Below are 22,609 nucleotides of genomic sequence, written 5' to 3' on the forward strand. Positions count from 1 at the left end.
TACTAATGAAATGGCGTTCAAACAACTCAAAAATAAATATCAAAAATTAAATTCGATTTTTTAAAAACTTACTGAAAATAATATTTACTTTTAATATAACTATATATCGTTTATTTATACTGTACCATATTCATATAGACATATTACATATTTATGTGTCTATATGATACTATAAATCATGATAAATGATAATTAATAATTTATGAACAAATGATAAGAAATGATAAGGTATGACACATTGACATACATTATTGATATCCTCAGAAATCATTATAATATGTCATACTACTTATACATTATACGTTACTCATATATTTATATTTCCTATACACAAACATATTAAACAAATACACATAATATGTTTATTTGAGTCAGCGAGAGGTTAACTGTTTGATAAGAGGGCAAATAAATGCGACATGTAAAATACTTTCTAAGAGAAATGCGGTCAACGCGAGTATTGGTGAGTAGGGAGGTCGCGCGTTGTGCAAAAGACTAGGGTACGATTCGTTCCAAATTTCACGCGCCTGTCGCTTTACCGTCATTTCGGTCAAGCCCCTACAATTCGATTTATTGCCATCTCTCTTCTTAGTTACATAACGTGTGCAGGTTTTATTATTTAGAGAAATCTCTAGAAGATAGCAAATTGTATAATTTTTACCTTTATATATTTAAAAAAAAATGTGAACAAATATAATATAACTAAGTAATACTATTTAGGAAATACAATATTATGTATAAAATTAATGTACACATAAATTACTTATACATAACCCAATGTACCAAAATTATTAAACAGGCGTTGTGAACATTTTAATTACCAAAAAAAGTATATTTAAAATATAAATACTAGAGTACAATATACCTATTCATTTAATTTGTATTTATACAACAATTTTACAATATTAAAAACTTTAAGTACGATTATAAATATATATACTATACTACTTTAACTGAAATTAAAATATAATCTAAATGGTAATATTAATAAATGATAGTTTCTTTTTCATCTTATAAACATAATTTAGTAAATTACTTACATCTAAGTTAGTTAAGTTTTTTAACATGTTATACACTCAATAATCTAGACTTTAATTGAGCAAATAAAATTAGTTGAATAACAATAAACATAACACAGTTCAACAGTTGTGATAAAATGTGCAGTCAATTTATTAAATGTTATAAATAAAACGATATAAATTATAATATTTTATGACAAACAAATATATAAGCTAAAACAGGTAAACCAAACGAAGCCGAACGTACACCTACATGTAATACAATTAAATGCTTAATAAATTGATAAAACCTAATGTCATAAAATCATAACATACAAATACATTTGTATGATTCACGTTGAGTGAACGCTGCCTAACATAATGACCGTTATTTGATCTTCTAAAGTTTCATTACGCACGTCCTCCTTGTAACAATGTACCACACACCCATAAATCCGTGACATTATTTTTATCAAATATGTATGCACTGTGTTGGAGGTCCCTAGATCATTCTCATGCTAATACAACAGATTCAGTTCCAACCATGAACAAATAGTTAAAGTTATGTTTACTAAAGCGTAACAGGAAGAATATACTAAATATATACTCATATATCATTAAATTAAAAATATAGATAAAAAAACACGCAAATTTTAACTGTAGAAAAAAATACATAGTAATATATTATAATAAATAATAATATATTAACAAAAATAAGACATTTACTTTTATAAATGTAATAAAAATGTATAAAATTAGTTAATTTTATAATTAATTAAAAATGACCTATTAAATGTTACAAAATACAATTTGAAAAAATTATTATAACTATAGATGTTTAAATATTAATTTAGTATGGACTTATTTAGAGTGGATAAAAATTTGATTGAAAGAGGTAACTTTTGAAAATGTTTGAATAATTCAGTTTGTACTTCTTTATATATTTTTAATATTAATTTAAAAATTTTAAATCTTAACATATTTTTTTGTTCTTTAATATGATGTGTTATTCGATAAAAAGAAAACTTAAACTGTATCTTTAACTCGAGCTTAAACAAGACTCAACCCGTAATACTTTTTTAATTTAATTTTTCATATATATCAAGTTTGAATTAAAAATATAAAAATTGTATTATTATACTAGAGTCATAAAGTAGGTATATCTTTTTTACCATTTATTTTAAACATCAAAATAATATCATAAAATATGAGTATCGTATAATGGACAATTGTTAAAAGTTAATAATATATTTCAATATATATATTGATATATTATTATTATTTTTAACGTTTTAAACGTAGTTTACTTATTGTAATTATTTTTGATATAATACAATCAAAATTATTCATTAAGGTTTTTTAAGTAAAGGGCAGATAAACATTTCTTTTACCAAATAGAGGTAATAAAAATATGTAATAAAATGTATGATAATATCTAACACTATACTACGTGTAACGCATAAAAACTACTTATGCAATTGGATTTAATAATAAATTGAATTTCTTAAGACGATAAAAAATGATCATTCATTATTTCTTTAAACTTGAATAATATTAATGGATACGACAAAAAATTAATGTTTTATACATATATTTTGTAGGTTCACTGTTCTCCCGGGTCCTGGGTAAACTTTCGATGTAAACCTTACACAAATAATAAAAACCCTTTAGGTAATAACTAATAAGTTATACGCACGTGAATAGAAATTATGTTTTGAAAGTATAAATTGTTTATGTTTATAAATGGATCCGTGTAAAAAATCAAAATATAGACATACACTTTATTAAAAAATTACTAGTATATAATCCAGAAAGTCTAGTGTTACGATGTTACACGGTCTAGATCTCTAAAAAACGTAATATAACTTTCAGTATTTATACAATATTGTAATTAAATTGTAGCTAAAACGATAAAATATTTATTTTTAAGTGGGGCAAATTAGGTAACCACTCTGCTGTACAGTGTAGTGTACAGTAGGTATAAGTAATGAATTTAATCAAATCATTGTGTATGAAAAACGAATCGAGCGGAGACCGTCTATCAGCCTATATTACTAAGTATATTATATTATTAGGGATAACTTGGGGATAAGCAACTCAAAGTTATTAGGTCAATATTTTAATATTACAATCAACATTTACTGTTTACACTTATTTATATTTAGAACATGTTTTAATACGTTAAAAAAAATATAATAAAACAAAATACACAGGATAAGTGCTAAAATCGTATAAAGTAATTTGATAATGTAACACAGGCTAGATAAAAAAGATTACGCAGACCACCAGTTACCGATCTTTGATATAATCAAATTATAAAATGCATACTTTTTAAATAAAATAGTATACTTAAGATACGTTTAACATTTAAAAAAAAAAAATCATTAATAATTGGTTTTGACATAGATTACTAATATTTCAAATATATATTTTTAATTATTTTATATAGGTACCAAATAATTGTTAGTTAAAGTATTTAAAATTAGAGACTCTAAAAATATATAATTTGTTTCTAAATTTTCGATTGTATATTATAAGATATAAACATCGTTTTGATTTCACCCACTTAGAAATATTTAAAATACCTATTATGTCACTGCAAATTATTGTAAATACTATACATCTGTAATTAAATACATTATTAGGTAGATACAATAATTTATTTATTTGAATATAATGGCCATGAGCCTACTTTGTTTTAAACACAGATATTATACCTAAATAAAATCGAATATGGTAATAAACAAAATGAATCACGAATAACATGGGAAACGTAAGCAGAAAACTTAATTTATTTTTAACTAATGTAAGTTTAGAAAAAACGGCGAAGTTACTTTACTATGTAAACGTAAAGTAGGTGTCGACTACTTTTTGTCATTGAGTAAATCATTGTAATGTATGAGCATAGGCACAACTATAGTGCTCTATTTCTGGGTAGGCTAAATTGATATTAGCAACCCGTGAGGGCTTTGCCCCTACATCACTAGTATTGTTAACATATAAAATTAGGTGGGCTACAGACAAAACTGGGGTGGGCTTAGCCAACCCAAGACCCCCCCTAGTTGCGCCTATGTGTGTGAGAAGATTTAAATTATTGAATTTAATGATAAATCATTCTATAATTCTATATGATGAAAAAACGATTCTTCGACAAAATTCGTTAATTTCATTTCAATTTCCAATTTTGTAAAATTTCAACTTTAAATGTCTATAGAAAATGTGTGGCTAATGACTATGTATTTTTAATATTTCTAATTAGTTAACAACACCTACCTACATGGAATCTTGTATTATATTTTCAAGATTTTTAATCTAAACATTTTTATTAACACTTAAAAAAAAAGCAATTTAAAATTTTAAAACAACTTTTATAATAGCTTGAAAATTGAACTAAATATTTTGAAAATGTTATTAAATAATTAAGTAACAATAGAATTTTTCAAGTTTCTATGATTTAAAAATAAAAATTGTTTATGCTTGAATATTCAATTTTAACAACATTAAAATGCAGATGATCATAAAAAATATATGTGTAATGGTATTCAGTTTTTTTATTTTTATTATAAAAAAACCTAGCATTACTACATCTTCAAAAAATTAAATTTTACAAAAAAAAAAAACGTATCATGTATGAATCGAAAAAATAAGAGCATCATTTTTTGAAAATCATTTCATGTCAATAGTTAATACTAATATATTGGGGTAACAATTTTAAATTTCTACAGCTATTCATTTATGACTCATAAATTATGAGTAACGACCAAAAAACAAAATCGATTTCATCAAAACTGGTTTTACATAATTTTTTATTATTATTTTTAAAACTAATGGACATTTTTACTTTTGACACAAAGTACTAACATATCATTGTAAAATCAATTGATTCGTTGTCCAGAATTTAATACACCTACTCTATACATGATATATTTTTTAAATTTATTTTTAATTCATCCTAATAATACAATAATAACGAACTGATATCACAGAAATAAACTAAATTTTATTTTAATAAAAAAGAACCAACGTAAATATTTTATCGTACATTTTATATAGCCAGTGGATATAGAAAAAGGTCAAGCGTTGTTTAGGTTAAATGTTATGGTAGAAAAATCAGGTTAATCACACTAACTTGTAGACATCTTATATGCCCTGGGAATAAATCTACGATACCAAAGGTATGCTTTCGTAGTTTTATGTCGCAACAGGATTTAAGTCGACACATAAAGTAATATGTTAGTAACATGTGTACCTAGTTATAGTATTATACAATGTTTTATTTGAAATTAAGTAAAAGTTAATTTAACATTTTTTTTTCTTTTTTAGAATATTTTTTTGAAAAATGATATAATAAATAATATACTGTTAACTATACGCAATTATATGTGTACTTTTTTTATTATATTTAGAATATTCAAATATATTACATTTTACGCTTATTACTTTTTTTCTAGGTATTAGTTATTTACGATCTGTTATAAATACCAATAACAATTGATACTTTTGAATTAAATATTAAAAATCTACTTCCAAAAGTTTAAATACACAAATACACTATTAAATTGTATCACTGTTTTCAAAACACATAGGCGATATAAAGTACATGTATGATGCATTGTATACAATTGGTATTTAAAAATTATAATACAGTAATACTAATATTTTTAACAGCGATAATTTAAGAAAAAAAAGGGTTTGAGTGGATACATTAATACATAATTAAACAGGAAATGTTAGACAAAAACTAAATTACAATATCGGTGTTTCTAAGGCCTCGGTTTGGTATTTAACAATGGAAAAGGTACATTTGTTGGAGATCCTATTTACTTACTCCGTTCTATCATATTGACCTGAAACTGTATGACGGTGAATATATACGTACATATACAGTCCGCGTTTTTTAACGCCCACTATTGACTGTTTGACCTCATGAAATCGTTTCATTTGCTACAATTATTATTCAGGATAGAAAGTACAAAACAGAATAATCCACTTTAGTTAGTTTATGGCGATTATTATGTCCTAGATCTCAAGTTTCCGTTATGGTTTTTATTTTTCCCAGAAATGTCAACGTATATATTATATTATTTAATATGCTCTTTCTAAAACCAAGGTGTTAATCAAACAATTTATTTCTAGTTACTCGTATAACATAAAAATTTAAATAATTTTTTTTATACCTATTGTCAGAATATTTTAGAGGTGGTAGATCGTAAATTTGTTATATATTTTTTGAATCAAAAGTTGTGCAATAAGAAAAAGTTGAGTAAACAAAATATATTCAGCCTTATTATACCAGAAGTAAATATACTTTAAATTCACTATCATTATTTAATGAAACAATATTTCTGAAATAGTAATGTATAAAATGTAGTATTACATTTTATTTTAAGTATTTAATAATTTTATTCTATTTTGAAGTTTATGCGATATTTAATACCTATTAATAAATATATATTATTATTTGTAGTAGGTATTTAATTTATAATTTTTTGGGTAAGAGAAATACTTCGAAATAATGGAATTTTTGGTGGGTTTGTAAAGTTATATATCCATCTTCTCCCTCCCTTATTAATTTTTGAATTCATAAAGTATTCACCTAGAAATCAAGACCAATTTGAGAAACCCTGTCCCGTACGATTTGCAGTAATTCCTGGTTATGCCACTATTTCAAACCAAAGTCTAATCATAAAATACTAGATTTTGGTACTTTACAGAAATCAGTTATGAAATTTGACATAGGTAATTTTAGAGTTTATAGAAAATTAAACACTTTTAGAAAATGATCTTATTAGACAGAATATTTTTAATAGGTAACTATAAAATTTTCTTTTTGTCATTTGTATTGAAACGATGATGAGCCTAGATTTTTAAATTTTTATGATTATTCGTAATTTTTTTTCGATTAGATTTCTGTAGTACTGCCATTAGCATAAAGATAAATACTGACGAGTGACAAAAAATATAAAAAAAATCTTATTAAGTTCAATAATACTTATACAATATTTCGAAAGTAATTTATATTTAGGTTTTTGTTTTAGAGATTGTCGGATGATACTACCGAGTACCTTCCCTCCCTGTAATTTTCCGCTATTTAATCTAAAATAAAAATTAACTATTGTAAAAACAAGTGTATAGATTGTAAGTATGCTTTTTAATAAAAAAAAATCACATAAATTGAAGGAAGTGGTGGTGTAAGAATGAATAACAAAATGGGCTTCTAATTGAAACTACTATATGTGGATGGGAAAATGCTTATGTATCATACTGGAGTATTTGACTTTTAGGTATCACTAGGAAATAGGAATACAACTAGTATTTCTTAACTCTGTTTAGAATAAATTGATAGAGAAGATAATACAATAATCTTTTGTTGTCTCCCAAATGAAGTTCACATCACTATTACATTTAGAAATAATATATGATATATTATGTATCTTTCAGTGCCGTACCCAGAGGAGGGGGACTTTTGAGCTTAAACCCACCCCGAAATCTTTTATTTTAAATAGTATGTGCGTATAATATGTTTTTAAATTATTTCCTATTTTTCTATAGAGTTAAGTATAAATGTTTAAGCCCCCCAAAAATAAATCCTGGGTACGGCACTGGTATCTTTATTACATAAATTTGAATTAAAAGACAAATTATGACTAATGGAAAAAAAACATAGGTAATATAAATACCCATGCTCTTTTTTCTAATTATGAAATACCTAACTAATAAAAATAAAAAATTAATACAAGTTAAATACATGAAAAAATTTAAGAAAATTGAAAATTCCCATAAAATGTACCATGATTCAAATTAATTTACTTCTAAAACATTGTTAAAAACTAAACAAAATGCAAAACAAAACTAAAATGTTTTTACCATTAAATATTTTTTTTTTAATCACATTAAGAAATTGACTATTTTGAAATTTTATCAAAAAAATTAAATCAAATTTTCTGTAATAAAAAAATTTACCGCACTTAGCGTACCGTAGCGCAAGCATCTATAAATTATATCATAAAAAATGTATTCAAAGAAAAGTTATTTCATTTGTCAGTTCTTTCTCTTACACTGTATTACAATTTAATATATTTTAATTTAATAATACAACTAACAAATTACTTGATGTTGAACCACATACCTAATTATTTAATAAAATATAGAAATTTTTAGGAAATATGGTAAATAACTAGTATTATATTTTAAGATTCTCAAGATTTAAAAAAAATAAATATTTTTCAACTTAGTTGATTTCATATTGGTTCACTTTTATTAATTTAATTATACAAAATAATGTTAAAAGTTAGAATTTTAACAAAATATTTTTTTCATTTAATACATTATATAAAATATATTTTAGTTGCAATATAGATGTAAAATATTTTAAATATTTATAAAAACGATATCAATCTTAATGTCAAATTTACCAAAATTTGAACATATTTATCAAAATATTTATATAGTTTATTGATGAAGATAGTTAACAGTAAAATTCCATATTTATATTGCAAATTACTAAAAATATATCATTAAATTATACCATTGAATAATATAACACCATTTTAGTAAATTAAATGTTTAATAAATCTAATCGTTTTGTTTTATTTTATACATTCATTTGAATTATTACAATTGAATAATATATATTATTATTAGGGCTCGGATTTTGTAGCAAAATAAATCCTTAAAAAAGCATTTTAAGTAGCCAAAAAAAGCATTTATTAATTTAATTCTAAAAAAGCAAATTTCAATTACATATAAAATTAAATATTAAAAAAGGAATTTACAACCATATATTTAGTCAAGTTACTTTCATTAAAACTCATTCTATTGGGTGCTAATATATTTTTATACATAGAAAAAGATCTCTCCACGTCAACCGATGTTATCAGTGCATATTTCATATAAACTAAATCATTTGAATCATACTGTTCCACATTTACGTTTAGTGCAGTACCATTATGAATACTATTGACTTTTTGAAGTTCTGTCCATCCATTATTCTTTGAAAAAAACACGATTGCACTTTTCTAAAATCAATTTCGCTACAATATATGTAAAAATCAAGAAAAAATAACAAAATAGGGGGAAAAGCAATAAAAAGCAGATTTTGTGGAAAAAAGCAAAAAAATGTTTACTTCATTAAAATCAGAACGATTCAAAACGTATATATATATAAGAATTATCTTTCTATCACACTCCTCTCAAAAGAAGCATTTGCTACAAAATCGGAGCCCTAATTATTATCAATTATTCATTTGAAACATAAGTATAATTTATAACAAAATTGATTTAGAATATGTATACTCTAAATATAAAATAATACTTTTTAATTCAACAAATTTTTAAAAACACACTTTTTTTATGAATTTAATAAATATTGAATATAAACAGATATATAATATATATATGTGTCTACAAAATCAAGGAGTACTCTACAACTTAGTAAGTATTTAGTATTAAAAGTAGGAGAAAAATAATTAAGTTAAAAAATTGTAAGCTAAAGAAACATATTGCTTTGTAAATGGCTTCTAAATGCAAAAATATGTTTAAGGTACTGAGTTAAAATGTTCCTTGTTTTTGTGAACACACAGTAAAACATGCGTGGATATTTACTTTAATAACTACGATAACTAAAATTATCATACTAAATCCAAGTTTCCACTACATAGTACAGTATTGTGTTCCAAATATTTATTATGTAGGTAACAAAATTCCAGTAACAAGTTAACTACTAGTTGAATATAATTCCGATTCAACCCTACACAATACCACACTATAATGGAAACCCGACTTTACTCATACTTAAGAGTTACATGTAAAATATTTTCCAGGACTTAGGTATACTAGGATTGTACTTAAATAATAAATAAAGAATATAGTATAATATATTTAATTTAAGAATCTATTTAATATTAAATTTTTAATTTACCAGAGTGTTGATGATGATACATCAATAATTGAAATGTTGATTGACAGTCTAAAAAAACATTTATCAATAATTAAATAAGTGTATTTCATAATACGATATTATAAAAAAGTTGTAATGTATTAGGTATTGTCCGATTGCAGCGAGACAAAATCAAAAACTCAAATCGAGGAGGAATATGAGGATGATAGTCTTACTTTATAGTTATAGAGGTGACAATCGAAACTTACCAGTTGAACCTTAAGATTTGATTCAAAGAGAACAGTATAGGGCGTAAAACCTTGACACTAATGTTTTAGCAACGAATTTTTTTATTCCACAAATCCCGTTAAATTTACACGACAAAAGTGGTGTCAAACGCAGACGAAACAAAACATTTAGCAATTAATGATCTTAATAAAACATGGCCGAGGAATAGTTAACAACACTCGCATTTCGGTGTCCTAGAAGACGAACAATCTATATAACCATATAGCCATTGAAGTAATAATAATAACAATAACAATCACTAAAATACTACTCTACAGCAGACTGCTGCCATGTATATAGTAATATATGAACTATGTACTATATAATAATAACTAATTATTCTGTGTTTGTACTTTGTGAACGGTTCTTATCACACAAATTCAATTGATAATATTCCGTGTTAGAGTGTTTCTGCGAGAATCATAGTTGCATAGCATAATATTTTGATGTTTTGCATCGTGTTATCAGTTTTTGTTTGTTTGGCATGTGGTTATCAAACCGTATTGTATTCGCCGCTTTTTAGTTTCCCGGATTAATAACATTTAATTAAAATCAATACAAATCCTGAAATGAGTTTTAATTTCAATAATATATAATAATTCACGTTCTGTTTACTGACTGCCGTAGTTATAGTTTTAGCCAAACTCTTGTCTAATTTAAGTACAGTTAACTCGACTCCTGAAAAATGTCTATTGAAATCGAGTCTGCTGAGTTCGTACTACTCATAATTATCTAACTTAATATATTTAACAAAATGTTCGCATTACTTAATAAACTTTATTTTATTTACAGTGTCATCAGACTTATACAGCAATATTTAAAGGAATCAAATCTGATGAAATCTCTGCAAACTCTTCAAGTAATTGTTTTAACTATTCCACTTGTGTAGATATATAAATAAACCATTCATTTTTTTAATACTAAAAATTCAGTATACCAACAATTTGGAACAGTTTTTTCATGGTACATATTTGGTAATTAGATATTAACATTTTCTAGGAAGAAACCAGTGTATCGTTAAACACAGTAGATAGTATCGATGGTTTTGTCGCAGATATACACAACGGTCATTGGGATACAGTGTTAAAAGCAGTTCAGTCTTTGAAATTACCTGATAGTAAATTGATTGACTTGTATGAACAAGTTAGTGTTTTACTTGTTTTATTAGATAAATAAGAATAATTTAAAATATTATACTATGTTATTAATTGACAGGTTGTATTTGAACTAATAGAGTTACGTGAACTTGGAGCTGCTCGATCACTATTACGTCAAACTGATCCTATGATTGCTTTAAAACAACATGAACCTGATCGTTATATACACCTTGGTATAATCATATTCTATGTAAATAGTAGTCACAGTAATTGAAAATTCTTGATAATGTTAATAAAATATTACACTTGCCTTTTACATATTTATAAGTTGAATTATTACATTTTGATTTGAATATAGTTAATTTTATTTTTTTGTTATTCTAGAAAATCTTCTAGCTCGGTCTTATTTTGATCCTCGTGAAGCATATCCTGAAGGTACATCTAAAGAAAAACGTAGGATTGCTATTGCCCAATCATTAGCTGGTGAAGTATCTGTAGTACCATCATCAAGACTTTTAGCGCTATTAGGTCAAGCATTAAAGTGGCAACAACATCAGGGTCTTCTACCTCCAGGTATTCTAAGATAATCATTCATGTAAAATAATAATAAGTAAGATATATAAGATACCATAATAAGTATTTATATAAATTGTAAATTGTTACTTTTAGGTACTTCAATTGATTTATTTAGAGGTAAAGCAGCAGTTCGTGATCTTGAGGAAGAAACATTCCCTACCCAACTATTTAAACAAATTAAATTTATCCAAAAGAGCCACGTTGAATGTTCTAGATTTTCCCCAGATGGCCAGTTTTTGGTGACTGCCACAGTTGATGGATTTATTGAAGTATACAATTTTGTTACAGGAAAAATTAGAAAAGATCTTAAGTATCAAGCTCAAGTAATATTAATTTTTTTAAACAATTTGTACTTATGATGAATTCTTGAAATTATTTTTTTTTCAGGATAATTTTATGCTTATGGAAGATGCTGTACTAAGTTTAAATTTTTCTCGTGATAGTGAAATGCTGGTGTCTGGCTCTCAGGGTGGAAAAGTGACTGTTTGGAAAATAATGACAGGACAAGTAATGCGGAAATTTGAAAAAGCTCATGTATTAGGGATTACTTGTGTACAATTTTCTCGAGATAATACACAAATTTTAACGGGTTCATTTGATATGACTATAAGGTGAAATTACTAACAGAAATGGAAAAATGTATTTATTGTAAAAGTTATGTAAATGTTTTTTTTTTCACTAAAACAGAATTCATGGCTTGAAGTCTGGTAAAACGCTTAAAGAATTTAGAGGACACACGTCATTTGTTAATGAAGTCGTTTATACTGTTGATGGTCATAGTGTAATAAGGTAAATTATATTAAGATTAGCTTTAATAATTATTGATGGTTTTTAATAATATATTTTATGCATATAAAGCGCGTCTAGTGATAGCACTGTAAAAGTATGGAGTGTGAAAACAACAGAATGTACACACACCTTTAAATCCATGGGAGCAGCCGATGTAGCTGTCAATAATGTACATCTTTTCCCTAAAAATCAAGATCATTTTGTTGTTTGTAACCGTTCAAATACTATTGTAATTATGAATATGCAAGGCCAAGTAAGTAATCCATTAAAAATATTTGTAAAATATAACATTATACTGATAAATAAAAATTTATTTTTAAAGATTGTTAGATCATTTACAAGTGGTAAACGTGAAGGTTGCAATTTTGTATGTTCCACGGTATCACCTAGAGGAGATTGGATATATGCAGTTGCTGAAGATTATAACTTGTACTGTTTTTCTTTAAACAGTGGGAAATTGGAAAAAACCTTACAAATACACGAAAAAGACGTCATTGGACTAGCACATCATCCTCATCAAAATTTATTATGTACCTACTGTGAGGATGGTATGGTACGATTATGGAAACCTTAAATTGCTTATGTTTACTATCCTAATAGTATAAAAAGTTAAATTCAAACAAAAATTGGACTCATTTAATAATATTTAATAAATATAAAATATAGGTAATGTACTTTAAGTATCATTGTAATTAAATAAAAATTAATATAATTACTTTTTAAATTTTATTAATTTACCTATATGTAATGTATTGAATGTGCACTGTTAATTATAATCTTTTAATACTAAATATATCTTGGACCATACTTTTATTAGTAAATAATGATAAAATCAATATTTTTCTCATTAATATTTATATAGACTGATTATGATTATGATTATGTAATATGTATCCCCTATTTTTGCTTTATTTATAACCAACATATTCTGCTATAGACAGACTATATTGAGTATATAATAATACAGTCACTCAATAATTCAAAATAAAGAGCGATAAAAAAATCTTATTGCATATATACATTGTTGTATTTATTGTTTATTATATATTATTATATGTTACAGTCGTCACTTGATAATTCAAAATTCAAGGGACCAGCTAAAAATTCGATTTATGAAATTATATATATTTTCCCATGCTTTGAGTACCATTTCAATATGACAACGAGAATAGAAATATTACATGGTCCATCATCCATAAAGGCTTAACATTCTCAATTAATTTCTTTCCGATACATTGTTATATAATTTTTAATTATTACATTTACATTATTATATTACATTATCTAGTGATTGAAGAGTTAAAATTTTGTTATGAGGTAAAGAATTAATTTTGATATTTTCAAGATGAGGAATATTATGGTGGGCCATAGAATAGTATATAATTACCAACAAATTTAAAAAAAATTGTCTTCTGCCAACAGAAACTTTGAATTATGTAGAAGGCCAAAATACATGTATTTTCTTTTAATTATAGAGGTTCTCAGTAGACCAAGAACATTAATTTAGTTCGATTTATGCAGTTTTTCAAATTATATTATCGAGCGACTACTGTATAATATACAATAAACATGCGGTGCTATTCTGGAAAGAAAAATACACAAGTGAAAAATATTTTTATTTTCAATCCATGATACACCAACAGATGTAAATAGATAAAACATACTTATAAAGTTTAAAGAACAATGTATATGTGTATTTTCATCGTGCACATAGGACATATTCCCAAACCCTAAACATGCTAATATACTAATATGGTATTAATATGTTTTTAAATCATTTGAATAAATTTATACACTTAATTGTTTTAATGAAATTGATATATGTAAATACCTAACATATTTTCATTTTAGACTCGGCACTTTCAGTTAATATTTTTAATACATTAATATAAAGCTAATAACACAAAAATAGTTATGCTGAGCTTGAATTTAATGTGGATCACAGCGAGAAAAAATAGTGGATAAACATTATTTTTTAATAAATTTGCCCAAATGATTGATTGATTTCTCACACAAATGACAGATAAATTTTGAGTTTATAACCCAAATTAATGACACCTTTAAAACATAGAGAGAAAATAGTGTTTATAACAGGAGTGTGCGTGTAAGAACCAACCAATGTGGGTGTTAATAATAGTCCCAAAATAATTAGTTGATACAGTTATCTAGTTTGTTATTTATTAATACCACTGAATTAATAGCTAATATTATGCCGATAAACGATTGGCTAGATTTCTCTATTAGATACTTCAAATGAACTACACTTTTATTATAGAATTTATAACTGAAATAATAATTAATGCTGTACAAAAATGATTTTGTGCCTACTCATGATGTATAAATTCATATTATTTAACACACTTTAGGAAAAAACAAAACTCAATACTTACAGAATATTGAAATTAAATTTACACAGAGTTGTTAATACAATAATATTGTTTATTGCCTAAATAAACTTGTTCTATTTTTTAAACTAAAAATATGATTTAATATTAATCAATTTTTATTTTAAAAATGTTATATACAATACAATAAAATAATATTACTGATTACAATTTCCAGGTTTATAAAAACCAAATAAAATAAAATAATATAAAACCTGAAAAAGATATTCTGATAAAAATGTATATTCTAACGTGTATAAAAAGATTGAATGACTACTATTTTTGGAAGGTTAAAAAAAAGTAAATTAGGTGTATACTATTAAACAAATTATATACTACTAAATTTGTTAATATGTTTGAATTTTTGAATTTTAAATAATGCCAATAGTATTTTAACAATAATGGAATCTAAACTAATATAATTCGAATATTTAAAAATATTGTAATTGTTTGAAAAAAAAAACATAAAATAATATAATTAACGATTAGAAAATATTAAACATACATAGAATTATAAGTATAATTTGTATTTAAATAATGAAGAGATAAGAGCCCCAAAATGAGAAGCAAGTAAAAGAATTTTAATTTAACTTAAATTAAAATACCTGTACTGCAAAATAATAATATTAAAATAAAATATGGAAAAGGGGACAACACTTATAAAATCTAAAGTGGGCTTAAATTTTGATACTCAAGCTGACGCATTACAACAGAATTGTTTAATTTGGAATGCAGCCGAATCATTTGTGTTTGCTGTAGTTGCATCTATCCTGATTGGCTTCATACACACTTTGTCAATTTCGTCCCCATCCATACTATCCATTTGACGGGCTGATACTTTGCGATGGATTTCTAAATAACAAATAAGTTTAAAACTGTATCCATTTGCTGTAATAATTATTTACATTTAATAAGTCATAATAAGACAAATTAAAATAAAACATTCATGTTTTCATCAGGAACCTGTAAAACAAACCTGATTTATGATGATTGGCAGCATTGTTTCCTGACGTTGTCAGAGTTAACTGTAGGTTTGACATCAATTGGCTCAATGTTTGTAGGCCGTATCGTATCACCTTCAGGTGGGTCTCTCATTTGCTTTTGAGACACGATGTTATAGATTTCTGAACAATGGTGAAAAACCGAACAAAAAAAAAAAAAAAAAAAACAAAACTACTCAGTACCAAAATAATACAATACGTAACTAAAAAATCATTCAAAAGCAATTAAATCACATTAATTATAACATTTTAAATTAAAGGATAAAGAATAATATATTATATTAATTATGAAAATTGAATATGAAATAAAATATATTATAATATTCAAGTTGCAAAATATATTATCATAACTTACTTAGTCATTATAACAATACAACTTTTTACTGAGAAAAATAGAGTATCAGTAACTTACGGGTTTAGTTCAAAAATAATAATTTGTATAGAACTACCAAATATTTTAAATTTTACATTATGAATAAAGAATATAATAAACAAAATGTTTATCCTATAGAATGTATACAAATTTATTATTTGAAAATTGATAATAATTCATCAACATCAATAAGAAAATAATCTAAAATCAACAAATTAAAAGTTTACATAAAACAATTTTATAGACCCAAATCAAAAAAACAAATTTTAAAAAGTTTATCAAAAAAAATAAAAATTATATCAAGATAATATATGTAATAAAGAATTAACATTATAAGAAACAGCAAAAAAAAAAGTTATAAATTACATCATCCTACTAAGTAGGACCTACTTCCAACTATGTATACAAAAATGTGTCATTTTATAGATAACGTTTCAACTTCCTAACCAATATTTATAAAAACCATGTAAAAAAAAAAGAATATATAAATTTATTTTTGGAGTTAGTTATTATTACTTTATTTACTTAAAATAAATTGCATACTTAATTTATGTATTCATGCAATGCTTTTGTTTATTTTACTATATTTAAACAAATTTGTTTATCAGTAAAACTATCATGGTTTTAAAATAAAAACCAAATTATATATAGCAGACATGCAATAGTTACATATATTAGGCATTTAAACAGACAGATTGTCAGTGACAATAACCAAATACATAAGCTAGATTGAGATAAGCAATAAACATCCATAGAATGTTTATAAGTTTGACTACAAATTTGAAAAGATTTTTTTTAAATAAAAAAAAAACTAAATTCAAATTATAGATAACAAATTTCACAATACTCATCTAAATAAATAAATTCAAGTCCTATTGTGTTAAACATAAATATTAAAATAAAAATGATGCATACCTGTTAATATGTTTTCAAATGCAGTTTCGACATTAGTCGAATCAAGAGCAGAAGTTTCTATAAATGACAAGTTATTGGCCTCAGCAAATGCTGTAGCTTCATCTGCTGGCACAGCTCTTAGGTGACGCAAATCTGACTTATTACCGACTAACATAATGACTATGTTTTGATCAGCGTGATCACGAAGTTCACTTAACCATCGCTCTACATTTTGATAAGTTAACTGTTTTGCAATATCATAAACCAACAGTGCACCGACTGCTCCTCGATAATAGCTAAAGATTAAGAAAAATATGTAATTTAATACAATATTTATGTATGAAATTTATAATAATTAATATTTACGCTGATGTGATAGCTCTGTATCGTTCTTGTCCTGCAGTATCCCAAATTTGGGCTTTGATTATTTTCTTATTTACCTGTAAATAAAATTTATTAGAAAAATAATAGAAACTATAAGGAATTCTAAAACTATAACTATGAGAAATTAAAGAAGAACAAATGGCTATTTAAAAATATATAATATATATAGTCGACAAAATAAAATTGAAAACAATGTACTTATTTATAAATAATATTAGCAAGTATACTTAACTGATAACTTATAATTTGAAAAATAATGAAATTTGTTGATTTAAAAATTATTATTCAAGAAAATTATATTTTTTTTATTAATTTATTAACAGCAGAAAGGATTTGAGAACTTAAGTGCACCACTATTCTATATACTAGAAGCTTGTTTAGTTTTTGTAAACCAAAATGTATAATTATTAATCTTTAATTTTCAATTAAGTAATAAAGTAAACCATCTGGCCTTAGTTATAATTCATATATTTAATTATAAATGGATTATGATAAATTAACAATATATTATACTAAAATACCTTAATGCTCCTTGTAGCAAATTCTACTCCAATGGTAGACTTTGATTCTAGATTGAATTCATTGCGAGTAAATCTAGCTAACAAGTTGCTCTTGCCAACACCAGAATCTCCAATAAGAACAACTACAATAAAAATATTTCTTGTTTTAAATAAATAATTTGAAATAATATAGGATTCAAACAAACCTAAATTACTTTTTTGTTATTCCTTAATTAAATTCATTAAATCATGTAAACTAAGTAAAGAAATAGTTTTTAACAATTATATTTCAACTTTGAGCAAGTCAAAGTAGTAATTGATTTTACAAAATAGGCAAGTTTTTTATCTTAATTACCAAGTTTTATGAAGTAGTTCCTATATTATATCGAAAATAAACCTTTAAATTTTTCATTAATTTTTAGTAAAATATAGAATAATACAATGAGAAAATAAAAAATAAATAATTAAGGTTTTAAAGCAGATCTTTAGTATTTTTATGTAAGCTAAGCATACTTAGAAACATTTTTGAACATACTGATTTAATATAATAATAGTTGTATATTTATCTCTAGAGGTTAATGATAACACAGATCAATAATAAACTATAATTTAAAACATGCAAAATGCATATTATTAATAACAATTTAAACATGGTGATTAAAAACTAGTATACATTTTTTTTCTTTTTATCATTATGTGGCCATATGGGTGAAACTAATACAATATGTTTATTAATTCAATTTAAGTAACACACATAACTCACTAAAGTAAAAATTAAAATAAATCTATGAACAATCTTTATATACTAAAATAAATAAACAATAATCTAATTGGAAAATATATATTTTCCTATAAACTGTTTGAAAATGAGTAAATCAAACTTTATTAAAATGTTAAATAGATACACAAAATAATAATATTAATTAATTAATATTTTTTAGATCTAATTTAGTTAAAAATCTATTTGAGAACCCGTAAGTTACTATCATGTCCAATTTTATAGTTGGCGGGGGATAATAGTTCTCTTTCCCTACAATATGACCAGAGAACTAAGCCACACGTGACCTAGTTCAAACTGTTAACTATGCACATTGAAACAGCAACCTTAGTTATTATACACATAAATCATGATCAAACACAATAAAACTAGAACATAAACATTTAATTTCATCTTTAGAACTATAATTTTATAAACTATAATATATAAGTACATATTGTTGAAACATATTTAGTTACATCTATATCAATAACTCAACAATTTCAGGATAAGTAATATTTTCTAAAGATACTATTTTACTTAAAACAGAATATAACTATTCATAATATTAATATGATTAAATTGTATTTTGATTTTATATCAGATAAGTAAATCTAATTTCAAAGCTGTTATGATACTTTGATCATATGACAAAGATGTATAATTCCAACATTATATGTATATATAAATCACAATTTAAATAATATAAATAAATTGGTCCAACAAGCATTCAATGTGTTTATTAAAGCCAATAAACCAGACTATTAAAAGGTCAAACAATGAAACTAGCTAGGTCCATTATGAATTACATGTCATTGAATAATAATGAAAGATTCAATCTGTACCAATTATTTGCTAAAAAATACTAATTATTCAAAATAGTACATTATATATAGTAGCAAATTATTTTATTTATATATACAGTAAAATTGAAAAATGTACAGGAATATGTTATAAATTATAATATTTATTATAATTAAAATAATGTCTTCATTTTAAATGGTATTTTGATTTTAATAGAAACATCTAATTAATAAACAAATAGTTATTTCAATATTTTAATAATTATAACATAATTATTTTACTTTGATCTAATTTACATATTTTATGGGATTTATTTTTATTAATTGATTAAATTAAATATCTTAAAATGATTTACTTCACGAATTACGTGTAGGTACCTAAATACAAATAACTAAACTAGATTTGTGAATTATGTAATCTATTATGTACTTGTTAGTATAGTAGGTGATTTATCTTTAAATTTTAAGTATAATTAGTGATCTATTAAATTGTAAAAGTATTTTGCAAAGGTTACTAATAGATTTTTGTCTAGTCATGATAGAGTTTATGTGTACTTTTTCCCTATGTTATTAAATACTTATTATAGTTATTACATATACATGGAATTTTGTGATGGTAAAATCAATCAATATACCTAGTTATAGTGGTCATAAATTTTTATTTGACAACTGATTGATTAATTTTTGAAATAGGTTATTTTGATAATCTTTAATTACTTACTAATAACAAATAATTGTTAATAATAATCAATTGTTTGTCTACATAATCATATTTTGTAATACATCACCATACCAACGTAGATCACCTACTACACAAATGCATAACACTTTTCAACTATAAATAATTATGTCAATTTTAAAATGATGTATAGTACTAAAAAGTAGCATTTTTAGATGTAATTATGAAAAACAGTATAATTACAATTAATACTTATCAACCTATTTATTTAATTTATAATATTGTTCTAGAAAACAAATCTTTGAAAAATTATTTTAATTTTTCTATTGCTTGATCAAATAAATAAAAGTAGAAATAATCCTATAAGCAGAAATTAAATTTTAACTACAAATGACACAATTATGATTATGAATGTACTTATCATAATTTCATAAACGTTGCAAAACTGTTAAATATGACGTACATCCATATAACTAATTTCAACATTGAGTACCTACATTTTTTATACTAAAAAAAAATAATGTTGTAACAAAATTTAGACCAACCACAAAGATCCTAAAAATTATACTAATGGTGGACTAAATAAATTAAATAAATCATAATACAAAATATTCTTCGAATATGTATTGACACAGAAACACCTACAATCTAGCTAATATGATTAAGTAATAATGGTTCCTTTTAAAATCATCTACCATTTTAAAAAAATTATAAAACAATTTGACAGAGAAACATTAAATTAATGTATTTCAACAAATCTCTTATATGAACATTACCTTTAAACAAATAATCGTATTCTTCGTCACCAGTGCCCATTTTTGCTATCACTAATAGAATAAAAGTTATAACAGAGAAGTTAGTCCGGAAAACAAAAGATCACGATAACGTACTTATATAATCCAAATGCGCAAATGTTAAGCAAAACAACTAATAAAAATACATTTCAAATTGTCATCGATGACAATGTTTGATAGGGCATAGTTTTGAACGAGTTAAAGAAAAAATTAAATTAACGAATAGAATAAAAAATTTAAAAACGCAAAATAAAAAAAAGTCTTGATTATTTTAGTGAGGTTGCATCGAATTTTTCCCGTGACAATTCATGAAATAAGTCATGACTATTGGATGAATGACCAATCAGCAGTAAACAGTGTGCCAGAAAGTGATAATTCAAAATGTCTTTCTTAATCAGATACGCCCAACATTGTACCGCCAAATGTTTAAAAAAAAACTTTTACCTATAATAACAAAAGTCAATATATACGATATAAAAATCGGATTGTCCGAATTGGTTCCCGGTTTGTTTTAAAGGATATATCCGAATTGGTTCACGGGTAGTTACAAAGGGTATATCCATTTTGGTTCCCGAATTGTTAAAAATTGTGGCTTAATAATAATAATAATAAACAATAAACATTTATAACAAACATTTTTTAAAAATTCAAATCTACTGATTTCCCTATTTTTATATTTGTCCATTTTTGTTTTTATAAATATTTCCTTATTTTTAGACTTCAGGTTTTGCAGTTTGTTTGTACTTCGTAATTTTATATAAATTTCAATTTGAACTTCTTTTAGTTTTTACTACATCCATAAATTGAAATATTTTCGGATATGCGGAATAAAAGCAACTGTTGAACTTGCTGTGAAATGATTCAAAGCAATTAGTAGTTCGTTGATCGTTCTATACTATTGGTATATTCAGCCCACATTATTGGTTGGAATGATCTATTTTTTACAATATAATTTTCTAAAATATAATCAAAGAATTCATTAAGTTTTTCATTTATCGGTTTTAATGGGGGGAAATACGTTTGGGCGCATTTACCCAAAACAAAGCACTTTAGGGCGTAAATCCATAACACGTTTGGGCGTAATATTTCCCTTTATAATAGTACGTTTGGGCGCATTTATATCTTTGTATATATTAACATATTTTACTAAATCTGAGCTTATTAGCGTTACACAGAAGACACCGCGAGGAGGTTGGCTCAATAGTCTTCCAAAAATATTTAAAAACTTTTTTTAAAAAACCTAATTTAATTTTTTAACGATTGAGTACTTATTAGATTAGATTACACAAGACTTTCAATTACTAGTTGCAATACCTATTGCGCTCAAAGGTGTTTTCATAAATGCGCCCAAACGTGTTAACAATTTTCAGGTCATCCCCGTTTTAATGACATTAATTCGTTAATATAGATATAGCAA

General features: G+C 24.6%; 3 protein-coding genes across 4 annotated transcripts in view; 1 reads left to right on the forward strand and 2 right to left on the reverse strand.

Annotated features, from left to right (window-relative positions):
* LOC132917667 (protein roadkill) overlaps positions 1 to 10,467 on the reverse strand; it is a 44,303-nt gene extending 33,836 nt beyond the window's left edge. The window contains exons 1-2 of the mRNA XM_060978514.1: positions 10,143 to 10,467; positions 9,916 to 9,963 (exon numbers count right to left, since the gene is read on the reverse strand). The gene's annotated coding sequence lies outside the window, so the exon portion shown is untranslated. The remainder of the gene's footprint in view (positions 1 to 9,915; positions 9,964 to 10,142) is intronic.
* A 178-nt stretch (positions 10,468 to 10,645) lies between these two features.
* LOC132917666 (WD40 repeat-containing protein SMU1) lies at positions 10,646 to 13,640 on the forward strand. Its single transcript, XM_060978511.1, has 10 exons — positions 10,646 to 10,872; positions 10,954 to 11,020; positions 11,161 to 11,304; positions 11,377 to 11,491; positions 11,643 to 11,831; positions 11,928 to 12,157; positions 12,222 to 12,445; positions 12,522 to 12,623; positions 12,693 to 12,876; positions 12,946 to 13,640. The coding sequence occupies exons 1-10, from the start codon at positions 10,847 to 10,849 to the stop codon at positions 13,195 to 13,197; spliced, it is 1,533 nt and encodes a 510-aa protein (XP_060834494.1). The 5' UTR covers positions 10,646 to 10,846; the 3' UTR covers positions 13,198 to 13,640.
* Positions 13,641 to 15,041: 1,401 nt separating this feature from the next.
* Positions 15,042 to 21,503, reverse strand: LOC132917669 (ras-related protein Rab-11A). 2 transcript variants are annotated; one of them, XM_060978516.1, is made up of 6 exons: positions 21,175 to 21,500; positions 18,181 to 18,302; positions 17,642 to 17,715; positions 17,297 to 17,571; positions 15,984 to 16,131; positions 15,787 to 15,859 (listed from the first exon to the last, which is right to left on the reverse strand). In XM_060978516.1, exons 1-5 carry the CDS (start codon positions 21,212 to 21,214, stop codon positions 15,989 to 15,991), a joined length of 654 nt encoding a protein of 217 aa, XP_060834499.1. In that variant the 5' UTR covers positions 21,215 to 21,500; the 3' UTR covers positions 15,787 to 15,859; positions 15,984 to 15,988. The 2 variants fall into 2 exon arrangements, with proteins under 2 accessions (XP_060834498.1, XP_060834499.1); XM_060978515.1 differs by lacking the exon at positions 15,984 to 16,131 and having other exon boundaries at positions 15,042 to 15,859; positions 21,175 to 21,503.
* Positions 21,504 to 22,609: the final 1,106 nt, after the last annotated feature.

Source organism: Rhopalosiphum padi, chromosome 1, assembly GCF_020882245.1.
Source record: "Rhopalosiphum padi isolate XX-2018 chromosome 1, ASM2088224v1, whole genome shotgun sequence".
In the NCBI taxonomy this organism is placed as follows: Eukaryota; Metazoa; Arthropoda; class Insecta; order Hemiptera; family Aphididae; genus Rhopalosiphum; species Rhopalosiphum padi.